Source organism: Cavia porcellus, unplaced genomic scaffold (assembly GCF_034190915.1).
Source record: "Cavia porcellus strain 051 isolate PalLab524CR breed Dunkin Hartley unplaced genomic scaffold, mCavPor4.1 scaffold_1, whole genome shotgun sequence".
Classification (NCBI taxonomy): domain Eukaryota; kingdom Metazoa; phylum Chordata; class Mammalia; order Rodentia; family Caviidae; genus Cavia; species Cavia porcellus.
This window is the reverse complement of record NW_026947484.1, coordinates 196,348,190-196,363,932: the sequence shown is the minus strand read 5'-3', so window position 1 is coordinate 196,363,932 and position 15,743 is coordinate 196,348,190. Positions and strand designations below refer to the sequence as shown.

The window sequence follows — 15,743 nt, the reverse complement described above, 5'->3', positions numbered from 1 at the left end:
GAGGAACAGTGTATCACCTAGGAGGCTGCTCGGAGGGCAGACCTGGCAGGAGCCTGGTGAGGAGGAGCCTGGAGCTGGTGACATCAGAGCTGGGGAGATGGATGGGAAAGCTTGGATGAAAACTTGCCACATGGAGCCACAGCATCCATATTACATTCAGGCTGGCTGCACTCAAAGTTCTCTATTCAGCCCTGACTGGTGGCCACACAAGAGCTCGTCATCAGAGTTCGCCAAAGACAATGGGTTCAACAGCTGCCAGGATCCATCCTTGAGCGTTGGAAGGGGAGGGAGTGCCCATCAGGCACAGAAAAGGACAAGATAGGAGGTCAGCTGCACTGGATGGGAGTGAGCCTCCACGCTCAGATGGGTGAAAGCAGGGACTGGTGTCTACCTAGCAGGGTCCTGGCTTGGGAAGCAGGCTGTGGCATCACTGACCCTCATAAGCCCACAACTGCCATGGAGGGTGGTTGGTAAGCACCCAGCTCAGGATCCTCAGCCATCCCTCCCACTTGGCAGCGGCACCCACACAGCACCCTGGCGCCTAGCATCCACAGCCAACCTTTGACTTTGTGGAGGGGCAGAAGAAAGGCAGGCAGGCAGGCAGGCAGCGACTTGGAAAGGTGAGCCAATGTGGACCAGGGTTTCTGATGCTCTAGAAAATCCTCACTCCAATGGGCCAAATTTGGGGCTCTTTCAAATATGGAACCAACACTCAGACCAAGGACCCCTTCTTAACTTGCAGGTAACTGTATGGTCCTGTCCTCTGAATATACCAAGCAGAGGTACAAACAGTGTCTCCTGTCAAGCTTCTACTCAAGCCCACAACCTCCCTGAACTCCTGTGGTGAGTGCCAGACCTGAGCAGGGGACAGGGAGCTGGTTCTAGGAGGGGAAAGCAAGGCACAGAGAGATGAATGAGTTGCCTAACACAGTTACCTGGTGTCCGATTCAGCTGAATTCTTCTGCTATCCAGGCCTGTCCCTCATCTCACAAATGCTCTCACCAGGTTTGCTCCCTTGTACAAGGAAGCCTTGCTAGTTCCCAAGCGGTCCAGAGAACACACCGCCAGCTGCATCAGTCACTTTCCATCCTTCCACTCACTGCCTTCCCACCCCACTAAGGGCCACCAAGGCTCGCTGGAGACCCGGGCCTCCACAGTGGCACCTTGGTATACTTCTTGGTCACTTTGGATTGAGTCTGGTTCCCCAACCCTGGCTCTGGGACTAGGAACTAAACCATGAGACTCAGCAGAGGGAAAAGCTTGGGTCTGGCTACCTCCCTCAAATCCTCTGGACCATGGGCTTCCTCACTCAATGGTTGCTAGCATCTGCAGCCCACCACTGTTCAGCGAATTAGCTGGTTCCTCTGGCAGCTTCACTCAACAAGTCTAAGGACTGGGGGCAGGGAGAAGGCAGCAGCCCAACAACAAGGAGGAAAGCATCCCCTGTCAAGTGAGCAAGTCCCTCTCTTGAGGGCTGGCCTTGCTACACAGTGCCAGCAGAAGAGGAGGCAACAGAGGGTGTGCAAGGGCCAGGGGTCTTCCAGCAAATGTCTTCCCTGCCAGGGCTTCCAGGCACGGGTAAGAGGACAAGAGGTGTCTGAATCATTCATGGCTGCCCACCAGGGCCTCTTCCACCTCTGGCTGAAGTCTCAGGACCTTGACCAGGGCAGTTCCCACCCTCAACACACTGGCCACATGCTCTCACAGGTGGGTGGGGCTTGAGGGAATGGCATGATGGGCCTATTTTCAGGAGTGGTGGATAACGGGCAGTGGTAAGGCTCTGGGGCTGAGGCTGACTGCCCACCTGTATGTGAAATGTGTACCTGAGTTGTGACAGTGTGGGTAGAGGCTGAGGTTACTGATGATGGCTCACCTGGTACATTACCTTTCAGCATGTTTGTCCAATCTGGCACCCCACTGGATCTGTACCTGGGGTCCATGTGTGCTGGGGGAGCTCAGAGTCATGCCCTGTTCCTCAAGCCCTCTGGGACAGTGGCAAGTCACCTGAAGGCAATGCCCCTCACATACTACTGGCCACATTCCTGTCCGCAGCTCCACACGTGACTCAGGGCTCAGCCCCACCACAGAGAACTATGAAGACTCCCACCTCATGACCAAACTCAGGTTTAAGGAGCTCGCCTGGCTGTGACTAGTGTCCCCAAGGCCTCCAGTTGAGCTCGGTACTTAATAACAGGAAGGGCAGGCAACCCATGCCCATGACCAGGCCTCCCTAAAAGTGGCACCCACACGTACGTACCTTCACCTTGCCTGTGCTCTGCAGGATGTGCACCAGGGCAGACGCCATCTCTTCCTTGGTCTTGGCGCTGAGGATGGGCTCAAGGGCTGCACACAGCCCCAGGTAGTGGTTGGTGATGTGCTCGGCAAACTCCTTGTACATCTCCATGGGCAGGATGGTGATGGTCTGGTAGCGCGCCTTGATGCGGATCATGGGACCTGGCCCCTTGCCGCCCTTGGGGTTGGGTGTCACCACTGGGTACCACTTCTCCACGAACTGCCGCCCCGCCACCGAGGCAGCGGGCAGGCTGACCAGGCCCAGGTAGCTGTTGCGCTCCTTCTTCTTCTTCTTGTCGTTCTCCCGGTACAGATGGACGGTGACTGTGCGCAGAGGCGGCAGGTTGTGGAACTCGAAGTGCTCACCCCAGAACACATTGTCCGTCTTGAGCTTGCCTGTGGTACGGGCGTAGAGCACGTCGTCCAGGCACAGCTCACACAGGTACTTCTTCTTGGCTGGAAGGTCCTTGGCCTCAATCACCCACAGCTTCAGGATGTGCTCCACACGCCGGCTGTTGTCCTGCATGTGCACAGGGCCCTGAGGTAGTCAGCCGGGCCACCACCTGCCCAGCCCAGAGCCCGGAGTCCTGGGGTATCTGGAAGGGGACCTGAGGGGTGGTGGTGATGGGTGGTAAGGAAGGACTCACATCCTGAGACTGGATGGGGTTCGATGGCCACTGTTTGATCTCCGCTCTACCTCACACACAGGCTCACTTGGGGGAGTAACATAATTGGGCCTCAGTCTGCCTTTCTATAAAACTGGGCAAAGTAACTCCTGGCTTGGAAGTGAGATGGAGAAAAGAGTTGAGCATAAGGCTTGGCGTATCTCAGGTTACGATGCCATGGTTAGCACTTTCTCAGGCTGCTGGTCTACAGAGTAACTTAAAAGGTAACTACTGCTGCTAAGGTCCTTTCCTTAGTGATGTTATGGCCATCAGGAATAGGCCACATCCACAAGTCAGGTGGGGAGACTGACACAGGAGAAGAGATTGCATCAGGGTCCCTATCAACTGTGGGAGCCCAGAAACAGTGGGAACAGAGAAGAGGGCACCACGCTGGGCCAGAGTTTCCCACCTGCAGGAGGGAGCAAATGTCTAAGCTGGATGAAAACAGATAAGCCAGTCAGGTGGGAGAAAACAGGGACAAAAGTTCCAGAGAGATGGTCACAGCACCCAACTCGCCATTTCTCAGGCCTAGTCTCCTCGCTATGTAGCTTTGGTGACAGGTGCATGGCAACTGGCTCAGCCTACTAAACTTCTTACAGTCTATCCAAGTGCCTTTACTCCACCTCCAGACCTAGAGGGACCCTGTAACCCCTCCCTCATGCTAGAGGTTCACCTCAACCCCCATACTCCAGGGAGAGGAGGTGCAGACCTACCTTGTTAGGGTGCACCGCTCGCCGAAGGTTCTCCATCCACTTATCCCGCTCTGCCGCCGACCTGCAAGAAAAGCACTTGCTTCCCGATGATGTTGTCACCTGCAAGGGGCAGAAAACAGTGTTGTAGGGGAAAGGATCGTGGCAAAACTGGGCAGTGATAAAAGGCCTCTGTGGCCACTGGGTCTACACACAGCCTCTGGAAGAAGCCAGGACAAACATTGTAATTACCCCCACACTTCATGTTTCACAGGGCATATACTGATGCCCACTGCCCCTGAGCAGCTAAGCAGCAGGGCGTGGCTTGGCACCTGTCATTTGGTTTGTGGGCCTGGCTCCTCATCCTTGCCTACAGTCCTCCAGTTCAAACAGGAAAGTGCTTTCTCATTCCGTCTTCCCTTTTCCCAAGACGGGAGAAGAGAGAGCATGGGGCCCCCTGCGCAGACCACATGGCAATGCCTTTTTTAACATGGAACCACAAATTCCAAGGAGAAAAGCAAGGGCAAGCATAAGAATCACCTCAGTCCCTAGCTGACACCTGAGGCTACTCTTGCCCACCAACAGTGACAACAATGACAGTCACAGCAGCCTAACAACTGTGTGCCAAGCCCACAAGGGTCTTCTCACATGGAACCATGCCCTGCTCACCTCACTCTTGTTCATCCCCCCAGTTATAGCTTAGATGTCTCCTCCAAGCAAGGGAGCCTGATCCAACCTGCTCCCACTCTGCCCACAAAATCCCTGGTAGCATGCCAGACCCTTATCCAGACACCTGAGGGCCTGCATGTGCCCTGGTGGCCTTTGCTCTAAAAAGTGGACAGGCACTGACCACCTCAGCCATCCCAGCCAAAGAAATGCAAGCCCAGATCCAGCCCAGCTCACCTGAGAGTCTTAAACCAGAAAGAGCACACAGGAGGCAAAGGCTGTGGGCAGGTACCAGGAGGTTGTCACGCTAGTTCCTAAGTGGCAGCTTGTCACTGTCAGGCTCATTCCTCTACCAAAGAGTTCCCCAAATTATGCATGATTGTTGGGAGTGGGAGTGGGTGGGGGGTAGGAATCTTCCCACAAACATAAGCAGGAAGAAAGACAATGGGAATAATTGGAGAAGCAATGAGGAACTCCCGGGAATACTAGCAGCACTAGGAACTGGCTTGGTCTCTCAGCCTGATGGTGTGGATTCTCACCTGCCTTCTCCAGGTCGTGATTCCCCAGCTACCAAGAGGGACTGTGCAGGTAACCCTTGGGGAACCAGCTTTGCACAGGTTGGGTCACTGGGTCTCTGCTCCCAAATCCCAAATCATAGGATACTGGTAAGGAAAGGTCTGTGCTCTCATTGAACAGATGAGGAAACAGGCCCAGACTGAGGTGCGGGGTCCCCCTCCATAAACCACACTGTGTTAGGCAGTGAGCAGGCTAAAACATGGGCCCTGAAGCTTAAGCAATTCCACACAGGCTTTTTGTTACTCACTTTCACCCACTGGAAGCCCAGCAATTTCACTTACTAGCACAGAGAGGAGGCTTTGGATCATCCAAAGAGCCCTCTAGCAGGAATAAGACACTCCCCACTCCGAGGAGCCAAAAGCTATGAACAGATTCTGGCCATTCCCAAAGAGCCTGCTCTTGCTGAAGCCTGAGCAATCCAAGAGAGGGCCTAGAAGCCAGGTCAGGGAAGGACACAGCAGCCCACCCCGACTTTGGTGGGACCCACCTCAAAGCAGTAGTCCTGGCCCAGGATGCTACTGTGAACCGGCTTGATGACCACCTCCTCCTCCATGCTGAGGTCCAGTGCCTCCACCGCGCTGCTGGGGCTGAGCAGGGACTCGTGGGAGCGAGACTCCTTCAGCCTTGGCATCAGATGGGACCTGGGAGGTGGGTGATACAAGTGTCTGATAGGGCCTCCAGCATCACAGCCAAACTGGCCACCTGCTTTCCACCCACCTACTTACCTGCCTCTGTCCCTGCCCCTGCTTTCCTCCCAGGGCAGTCACTCCTCCTCCCAACCCCCCTCCTTTGTTTCCAGGCAGGTGTGGGGAGAGGGATATCACAGAGACCCACCAGTCCCTCTTCTCCACTGAGGGGGTCTGGGCAAGAGGCTCAGGTTCCCGAGAGCAAGAAAACAAGATTCTATAGCTTACTTAGACTTAGAGAAAGCTTGAGTCTGCAGGGCAGAGTCTGGCCTGGCCCTGCAATCCCTAGGAAAGAGGTACTCAGGCCCAGATAGCTTTCTGGGATCTTTCCCACTCCCCTAGTCCCTGTCCAAAACCATAGTAGTCTTCTTGTCCCAACATTCATCCAGAAAGCCATTGCAGCAGGGCCTTGTCTATCCATGAGGCAGGGGAGACCCAGGAACTTCTTCCACTACTGCATTTTATAGATGAAGAGCCAGATATTCTGGCATGCTTATAATCCCAGCTATTTCACAGGAGGATGAGGAAAAAAGTTTCAAGTTCAAGGACAATCTAGGCATTTTAGTAAGACGCTATCGCAAAATAAAAAGGTCTGTGAATGCAGCTTAGTGATAGAGTAGCTTGCCTAACATGCATGTGGCCCTGGGTTCAATTTCCCCAGATCAAGGGACGATGGAATAGATGAGGACATGGGTACATGGGGAAGAATATTGCAGTCCGCATAGTACTTGGAACACTGGGACACAGTTGGGGTCCACATATCAGGACTCAGGCCCAGGCCAGGTCTGTGGGCCTAATCAGCCTTGGCACAAGGCATAGGTACCTAGACTGGCTCCCACAGGTCTGACCTTGGACTTGAGTCCACATTCCCCTTTATATTGTCTTGGGCATGTCACCTCTGCAACCTTGGCCTTTGTGCCTCAGTGTCCTCATTGCATCATTTGGAAATGCACTACGGGAGCATCTGCTCTGATGCCTGGAAATAACCACCTCAGAACGGAAAAGAGCCCCTTCCTAAGCCAATAGTACTTGCCCGACTGGCACTTCCTCCACAGCTGGGGCAGAGGAAAAGGCCTAGCTCTGGCTGGGCCTGGAAACACCATTCCTGGCATGGAGGCTGAGCATGCCTTACCCACACCTGTGTCTGTAGCCCAAACTCCTGGAACTGGGTAAAAATCTCCCTCCCTGGGCTCAGCCCACAAAGACTCCATTCCTCAATACCCACTGACCTCTGGCTCCAATGCTCCGAAGGTTCAGTTCATCATTCCCTATCTTAGTTAGGTGGGAGCTTGGACCCTGACCTGGAGGGACTCAGAACCTGGCAGAGTCACGAAACACTCCCCTGCAGGGCACACATTCTGCACATCCATTTCCATGACCACCTGGGGCTGAGTTACATGATATATGGACTCAGGAATCTAGACAAAGGCTCGAAAGGCCCTGCCCAGAGGCCTTGCAGGTGGGCAGAGGCCACCCTCTTATCCCAAACTCCGTATCTCCATGGTAACAGTCCTGCATGCACATGAACTAGGCATTGCAAGGGATCAGAGCTGCATGTGGGACCCTAGCTCTTGGACACCCCACACAGCCCACCCCCAGAGACTCGGTCAGCCTTCTCCCCCTGCCTATGTCCAGCATGAAGCTGGCTTTTGAAAGCCCTAAGGAAACAGACAGGACAAGAGGAAAGCTGTGAGGTCGCTGAAGTCAGCTTAGAACTCACCCAAACCCTCAGGAGCTGCCTGTGGAGCTTCTCCCCAAGACCCATGTTCACCAGCACACACAACTCCTCCAGGATCTTCTCTTGGGATGCTCCAGTTCACAGAGGCACATGACGGCCTACCTACCACACCACACCATTCAGACAGCCTGTTCCCTTGAGGAGTCTCTGCAAGCCTGGCCTCCTTCCCACCGCAGTACTGACAAATTCTCTGGGAAGGAGGTCTGTCTTCTGCTTGGCTGGGAACCCAGCTGGGGCTGGGGCTGGGGCTGGGGCTGGGTAGCCTATCCCCCTGACTCCACGCTTCCCTCTCAGATAGGCCTCATACTTGAGCAGAAGATGCTCTGCCTCAGATAGCAGGGAAATCACCTCACCTAAGAAGAGCTGAGTATGTGTGTGTGGGGGGGGGCGCTGGGGATTTAGCTCAGCGGCATAAGCGCCTGCCTTGCAAGCAGGCAGTCGTGGGTTTGATCCCCGGTACCAATAAAAAGGAAAAAGGCAAAAAAAAAAAAAAAAGAAGAGCTGGGACCTGCAGGCCCCATGTCCAGGTCCCCAAACAGTCCACGGCCTGAATCACACTGCTCTCTGGCCCAGCCTGGAAAGTCCTGCCAGATCAGGATGCTGGGAATGCAGGTGGGTCTGGCAGGGCCCAGAAAGTACAAAGGGGGAGCTGCAGAACCAGGCTGGTTCCTGCTTGTGGTGCCTGAACATGCTGACTGGCTGAGTAGACGGATGGGAGGCAAGGTTTAGCATGCTGGACCTGTCCACGGAGACCTAAGGACCCTGACAGCCCCAGAAACCCAGCTGGCCCTAGCCAGATCCCAAAACAGTCATAGCTCAGAGGCTGTGGCTGTAGAACCCTCCCCTTCCTCACCGTCCTGTCCCACAAACATGTTCCAGCTGGCCCAGGTCTACCTATAGAAGGCTAGAGGTAACTGGGACCTATTAAGATACCCTGGACTGCCCTGGCCACACAGACTACAGCTGGACAGCAATGACTCTGGCCAAGGGCTTCTCCATGAGGATGGATATGAGCAGAGGCCTCACCCAGCCCTGGAAGGTGGCTCCTCTAAGGTCTTCCTGGCTGTCCCTGGGTCTCAGAGTGCTGGTGAGTGGTAGCAGGGCATGTGGGTTTGTGTATCTGCACTTTTTTCTCACTCAATCTCAAGTCTGCCTGCCATACTTCCTGTCTCTGGGCCTTGATACACAACAACTTTGGTTCTCACCCCACTGGCCCAAAGGGAACTGGGCTACCACAGTCTGCCAGGGTGTGCCTGGCAGGCAGCTGATAAGAACATGGGCTCAGAAAGGAAAAGTGGTCATTTGATCACTTCCTGGACCTGGCAGGACCATCTCAGGGCTTAAAAACCACCACTCCAAAAAACCACCTACCAGCTACAGTGTCACCTACCTAGCTCCACAGCAAGGACTGCCTGCCCCATGAGTCACCCAAGGTAGGCCCCTACCCCACCTTGCCTTTGGTTTATGCCAAATATGGCTGGATCACTTCCTTCTCACCTCCAGTCTGTACCTAGCCAGGCTGCGCAAGCAGCCACCTGAGGGAGGGAAAAAGACGGGCACCCAACACTGCCTAGGCTCCTAGGGGCAATGAAGGCATAGCCTCCCAACATCAGAAGTTTAGGTAAACAGTGAGAAGGCACTGGCCTCTGTCTTGCTCCCATTCCACTCTCAGGAGGTACCCACCAAAACTCAGCACAGGGTGAACATCAGCCCTGCTCACCTGTACATTCCTTTTCTCACTTCAGCTGCACACAACTCTGCCAGGAGCATTCATCTACCCATTTTACATTAAGGGAAAATGGGCTCGGGGAGGAAGAGTTACTCATGTGTCAGAGGATCAGTGCCAGAATGTAACCCAGGTGTGGGCCCTGCCCACCCGTCCATAGATGTGCAGCCTGGGGTCTGATGCTGTTGCATGAAGGGACTCTACTGTCCACTAGCACCTGGGTTAGGTCCCTCACTGATTCCCAAGGACAGGAGGCAGAGAAGGCGGTCCAATTGCATGGCTTTTCCCAGTCGCCAGTGTCATGACAGCTTCCCCCTGACTTTCTGTTGTCCTTAGAAACAAAGAGTCTGATCCCTTTGGCAAGGTGATAACAAGGAGGGCAAAGACTTCAGCTAGGGATCTCTACCCTTGCTGATCACCTCCACAGTCCAGGTCTGAACCAGTTCTTACAACAATCCTGCCAAGAACACAGTGCAGATACACCATGTTCAGAGAGGCTGTGCCACACACTTGCCACTTCTCACCAGGGCAGAGCCAGCACACCTGGGGCAGGTACCATGGTACTGTACACATGTCACAGAATCTTCAACAGCTCAAGAGATGGATGAAACCTCACCATGCATTAAGTGAAGGAAGTTAGACTCAGGGTCCCACCTTTCTCCTAATGTTGCTATCGCACTTGAGTCTATTTCCTTACATGAAAAAAGACGACAAGTTCTTACCTCAAATGGAGACTGATGCTAAAAGACAAGATTTTCAGGGGGAGGCACTTCCCAGATCTTTGGGTCTGTGATGGGGTGGGGTCCTTCTAAAGACCATAAGATTCAGTTCTAGCCCAAGTCTTGGTACTCAGTGCTGCTGGCTGGGGGTCCGCCTCCCTCTTCCACTCACTTGCTGTGGTCTAACTGCTGAGCAGCTCCACCTCAGGACCTAAGTCTCTCGGGCAGGCCTCCACACACATGCCATCCTCCTGCCAGGAAGTTCCCTTCCCCCATTCTCATCACTGCCCTTTCTACAATGAAGTCTTCTCAGGCTCCCTGGCCAAACAGTGCCATTCACCAGGCTGTGCTGGGAAAGGATGCCACAGAGTTGTCCCTCTGCTGGGCAGCAGGGTTCTTCATGGGAAGGGTTAGACCTGTACTGAAAGTCAGAACCTTAGACTTCCTGAATGAAAACCTCCATATCTCACCAGCTCAGGTCAGTATGGAAAGGAAGCCAGCTGAGATGAATAGAGATTTCCTTGCACCCACAAACCCTGATGACACAGCTATTGCCTGAGAGAAAGGACAAGAAAGAGCTGTCGGTGAGTCCATCAGACCACTGCTTGTTTAAGGCAAGTTCCCAACTGCAGCACTACAATATTTACTCCAGAATATTGGTGAAAGACAAGATCCCAGGAACTCATGCTATCCTCTGTAGTGGCACCCTGCTCCCCATGACTCCAGCCCTCTAGGACCTCCAAAAACATGGCAGACTCTTGTCCCATGACAGCCCTCTAGGAACTATAGTCACATGTCTGCTGTCCTTTCATCCCCAAGCTTGGTTTGCTATACAGGAAGACCTTTCCCTGTATCCTCCAGGGCAGGGAATTCTTACATCTTCCAGGAAGGAGGTGGCCAGAGGTGGCATCAGGAATTCCAGATCATTCATGGGCCAGCCTGTCACAGGGCACAAGGTCATAGGGGACCATGGGCAGAACACAGAAAGGTCCATTGCCAGGCTCACTGCTCACTATGACCGGCTCATTTGGGTGTGGCGAGAGCCCCTCCCAGGGCCCAGGAAACATGGCATGGGCATGAGCACGCTGCTGTTAGAAACAGAGCCAGCCCAACAGCAGCTTATTGTGAAGCCAGGCAGCAGAACAAGGGGACATTGTTCTAATTCTTGGGGCACAGCCTTATCTGATAGCCTTCCACATAAGCTGTTTTTCAACTCAGATCCTTTTTCTCTTAAAAGGTTAGTGACACAAAAGTTCAGAAAACTCATTATTTAAAGGAGGGAGGGGACCCAAAAACAAAAACAGAACTTGAGATAATTGTAAAGTTCTACTGGACACAGTTACGGATGCTCAAAGCTCTAGGTAGGTAAGTTGAGAGTGGACAGTGAAGGGTTTAGTGTCACCCTCCCAATCTCAAAAGGACAGAGGAAGATGCCTTGCAAGGTACCAAGACAGGGCTGGGACCAAGAAGGGCCAATGCCAGCTCAGTTCCACCTATCCCCAAATGGCCAGGCAATGATCGGTTTTAGACAGTGTACACCTGGTGGCTTAGTATATACCAGCAGCAGCTGAAGACCCCTACAAGACCCCCTGCATAGGGAGTGCCTGCACTGTCAGGCAGCTGGGGCAATGGGACAGGCAGGACACACAGGCAGGCAGTAGAGGGAGCCCTAGAGTAAACACGCCCAAGCACAGGTGTGAATGCATGCTACAGAAATGCCACTACCAGCAGGAAACAGCCAGAAGCCCAAAAGGTTTACGCCCAGCTAGGAATCAACCTCATCTCTGTTCCTGATACAACACACAACTCTGAGAGCCTATGCAGTTCTCTAGGTCTGTTTCCTATCCTTAAGCAGAGATAACGACATCTCCCTACCGCTGCTCCAAGGATCAAGTGAAACATTGCAGGGGCATGTCCAGGAAGGCCAAGGTGTGTCTCAGCAACTATCAACAGTCACTTGTGACTGCCCCAGCCTCCTTCACCAACTTCATGATCATGTACTGTTCAGGAGTTGTGAACAACACAGTTGAATGATAGAGATGTAGTTTATCAATGCTGACCTTTCTGTTGTGATCTGTTATACTTTTTGACATGGGAATGAGGGGATAAGGATTTCTCAGGCTGTTCACTGTTCTCTCCCCTAAACACTCAAATTTCTTACTTTCTCCATGTGCAAAACTGAGACCAACCATATTTGCCCAAATGCCCTTGTGATAGTTAGTTAATCATGGCTGTCAACCTGACTGAATTGAGAAACACCTACACAATTCATACTGCATACTTCTGGATGTGTTTGTGAGGGTCTTTCCAGAGATGACTGACCTGAGGGATGGAAAATAGAGAAAAGGGCTGCCCTGAAGGGCTGTACTTCAATAGGGTAGGCACTGGACGAAACAATAATGCAAGGAAGCCACTTGTTACTCTCTCTGCCTCCCACTGCCTTAAAGTGAGCAGGCTCTTTGTACCAGGAGGATCTTCTGCCATGACATCCTTGCTTTGGAGCCAGCAGCCCATGAATTAAAACCTCTGAAACTGTGAGCTAAAATAAACCCTTCCTCCTGAAAGTTGCCTTTCTCAGGTATTTTGTCATAGCAACAAAAAGATAACATACCCAGAATGCCTCAAATTATTAAAAAGTCCTTAATTTCTCTTACTGAACCTAAGAGGTAAGACCATATGGGAAGAGGGGTGGCGCTCCTCTGTCTGTGAATCCTAGGCCAGCAGTCCCTGAACCTAAGGCTTGCTTGGTCACATGCCATTGACTGTCACGATGACCAGGTTTAGAGCAGAGTAAGAAACCTTGGCCAAGGTATTTGTTCACAGTCATGCCACGCCAAAGCTGACAGGTCCTGCTGATACTGCAGTCAAAACCCAGCAAATTCACTAGGCCCCTTCAAGCCAAAGCATGCTTTGCCTATAGAGAGAGCAGGCAGGCCCAGACAGTGGTGCTAGAGCTCTCTGCCCACAATGGAAGGAGATCCTATCTGGACATAGTCCTGGAGCATGTCAAGATAAGGGCACTGACCTTCTGGGAATCAAGCAGCAAGACATAAACATGACCATGTCCCACCAGAACATCCAGCAAAGCAGAGCCATCATTCCCCAGCCCAACCCTGCTGAGAACTGGCCACTGAGCAAAGCAGAGCTTACTCCTAGCCCAGCTGGGATCCCAGAAGGGGAGAAGAATGCAGCTGCCTAGTTGCCCCAGGGGAGACACAGCCTTTCCTAAAAAGGCAAAGATGCTGGCCACTCAGCCTGGGAAGGTTCCCTAGGATAATTGGACCCAGAGGCATGGTCATGGCCCTCCACCCCAGTTTCCTCAGTCTAAGGCCAGAAACAGGTCACAGCAAAAACATGAGGAACCAGTATGACAACCCACTTGCATATGGTATGCGGTAGCTTTCTGTCCTCCCTGACTCCTGAGATTTCCAATACCACAAAGTTAGGATACTAAAAAAGGTCCATACCCTGGTGACCAAAACATGACTGGGGGCTCACTGTAAACTGTGGCTCAGTTCATACAGCCCAAGGCTAGGGACCAATAGTGCTCCATAGATGTTGCCCCAAATACACTGTGGCAGCCAGCACCTTGTTTCTTCTGTCTCTGTAACAACCACTTACTGCACCCTACTGTGTGCTTGATGTAGGCCTTGTGTTGTTATCCAAGTACAGGTGTTATCTCACAGCCTTCTCCCAAGAACCTTGCACCCAAGGCAGCAATGCCTCAGGGACAGAACAGGAATTCAAACCCAGGCTTGATAAGCCCAGCCACACACTCTCAGTCATTCCAAAGGATCTTAGTACACATCTACTTTGCTGAAGAGAAAACAGGCTTACAGAGTGGGTGTAGCTTCTTGGGTTATAGTCTGGAGGGAAAATCTGGGATCCTGGCACCCTGTTAGGCAGCATGGTCCTTCCACCATATAGACCCACCGGTACTCTGCTTCTGACCTTGGTCCTGGTCCTCTTTCTCTTGCCCTTGGGCCCACAGACCCTGAACAAATTCCCTCCTCTCTCTTGGCTGCTATTTCTACAGGCTGAGCTACTTTAGAGAACCATAGAAGCCCCATTCAACTCCTTATATATATAAGGGACTGCCACTACTTCTATACCACTGCCTGTAGTAGCCCAGTGGTGACAGCTCACTGCTGCCCAGGGCTCACAGGCCTAGCCCCTAGTCAGAAGGGCAGCCTTCAGCACCTGGGCCAGACTCCAACCCCTGCTTTCCAGTAAGACTATGGAGTCTGCAAAAGACATTTGGGATCACACTTACCTTTCCACATCTCATTTCCTTTTTGGAGAAGGGGTACTGAGACAGAAGGAAAAAAAAAAAAACCTTTCCATCTAATCCCCCAAGTCATCCTGCAGCCTGAATAATTTTGGGTTTTTAATCAATAGCTGTCAGACTTGTCAAATTACTTTGGGGACCGCAAAGCAGTTTTTAAACATTCATAAACCTCAGTAGAACCGTAAAGTGCCCTGAATTTTAAAAGGACAGAATACAAAGAAACTCATCGAATAGGATGGGATTTGGATACGTCAAAAGTGAGTTGCAGGCCAACAGCCCCTCCTGCTTACAACTCCTAGTCCCCAAGAGAAACTACTAGGCTTGGCTTGCTGATCAGAAAGTTCAGGGAGAGGGATACCTCCCAATCCTAAGCTCTCCTGCATTCTCCCCAAAGGAAAGCCCCTACCTTCTCAGCCCCAGAAAAAGAGCCCAACTTTTCCCCACAGCACTCAGGCTCTGACCCCAGCTCCATCAGCAATGACCCTGGCACTGTCAATCTGGCACACGCATACTCCTGCACCCACTGCGCATGTGCTGCCTCACCACCTGCCTCTCTGCACTCCTCCCCTGGACCTCTCCACTCAGACCCTCTTAAGATGTTTCAAGGCCCTGGCAGAAGTGTTCCCTCCCCCTTGAGCTCAATCCGGTCTCATCTCTGAACATATCCAGCCTCTCCCTTTGTATAATGGATCACATCACTGAATGCGGAGCTGGTTTCCAATTGGTTCGCATCCCTACCCCCACCCCCAACTGTAAATACTTCTAACAGCAGCCTCAGGGCCATGGAGACATAGGACCCAAGGGGGGAATGATGAAATAAAAACAAGAAATGAGCTAAAAACAAGCACTCCCATTCCCCAGGAAGTGGCTCCTTCTCTCCTCTTGCTTATCTAATCCCTCCCAGCTTTCCCCTCCAGGAAGCCCTCACTGGATTACACTGCCCACTCCACAGAATGGGTGGACATAGACAGCAGCATCCTCTCCGGACTCATCTCCTCCACCCACAATACAGGTGCCATGTCATGTGGCTTCCTGAAATGGTACAGATTGTTCAAATAAGTAATGGGATGATCTAAGGATTGTTGCCTTTCCCTACCCTCTGGGGACCAGGCTTCTGCCCAACAAAAGACCAGCCACTTATCAACCTGCTCCTACACTAACTGATGATGGGTTGAAGGAAGAGAGGCCTTCTTTAAAAATACAGACAACCAGGCATTGTGGGGCATAGCTGTAATCCTGGCTACTAAGGAGGCTGAAGCAGAAGACTAAAAGAAGTTTAAGGTCAGCCTGGGCAACTTAGTGGATTGTTTCAAAATGAAACAAAAAACTGAAAAGCTCTTTAACCTTGGTCAAATTATTGACCCATGTCTCAGCTTTCTCAACTGTAAAAGAGGAAAGATACCACTTTCAAACCCACTGCTGTTGTAGGGGTCAACTGACATACACTGAGGTCTCCATAGGGTCTTTGTGATCAACACCCTGCTACACTCTGCTAAGGTGGTGCTGAAACTCATCCTGGGTATGCAGATTCCTTGCTCAGCGCTTCCCTGATGCTCCTGATCCACTGACATATTCAAGACACCCCTCTCACTCTACCTGGTCAGCAGATCCTGCCTATCTCCATAGCTAGTCTCTCAAGAAGCTCCTCTGTCAAGTGATCCCAGGCAACCCTCACCTGCTCTGTTCCTAACGTGAACA

At 52.3% G+C, this 15,743-nt stretch overlaps 1 protein-coding gene across 12 annotated transcripts in view; it reads right to left on the bottom strand.

Annotated features, from left to right (window-relative positions):
• Dab2ip (DAB2 interacting protein) overlaps positions 1 to 15,743 on the bottom strand; it is a 178,724-nt gene that overhangs the window by 21,140 nt on the left and 141,841 nt on the right. For all 12 annotated transcript variants that reach the window (XM_005004048.4, XM_013153405.3, XM_063226883.1 and 9 more), the window contains 3 exons: positions 5,376 to 5,529; positions 3,671 to 3,769; positions 2,258 to 2,812 (listed from right to left, as the gene is read on the bottom strand). In XM_005004048.4, coding sequence (XP_005004105.1) covers positions 2,258 to 2,812; positions 3,671 to 3,769; positions 5,376 to 5,529 — 808 coding nt within the window. The remainder of the gene's footprint in view (positions 1 to 2,257; positions 2,813 to 3,670; positions 3,770 to 5,375; positions 5,530 to 15,743) is intronic.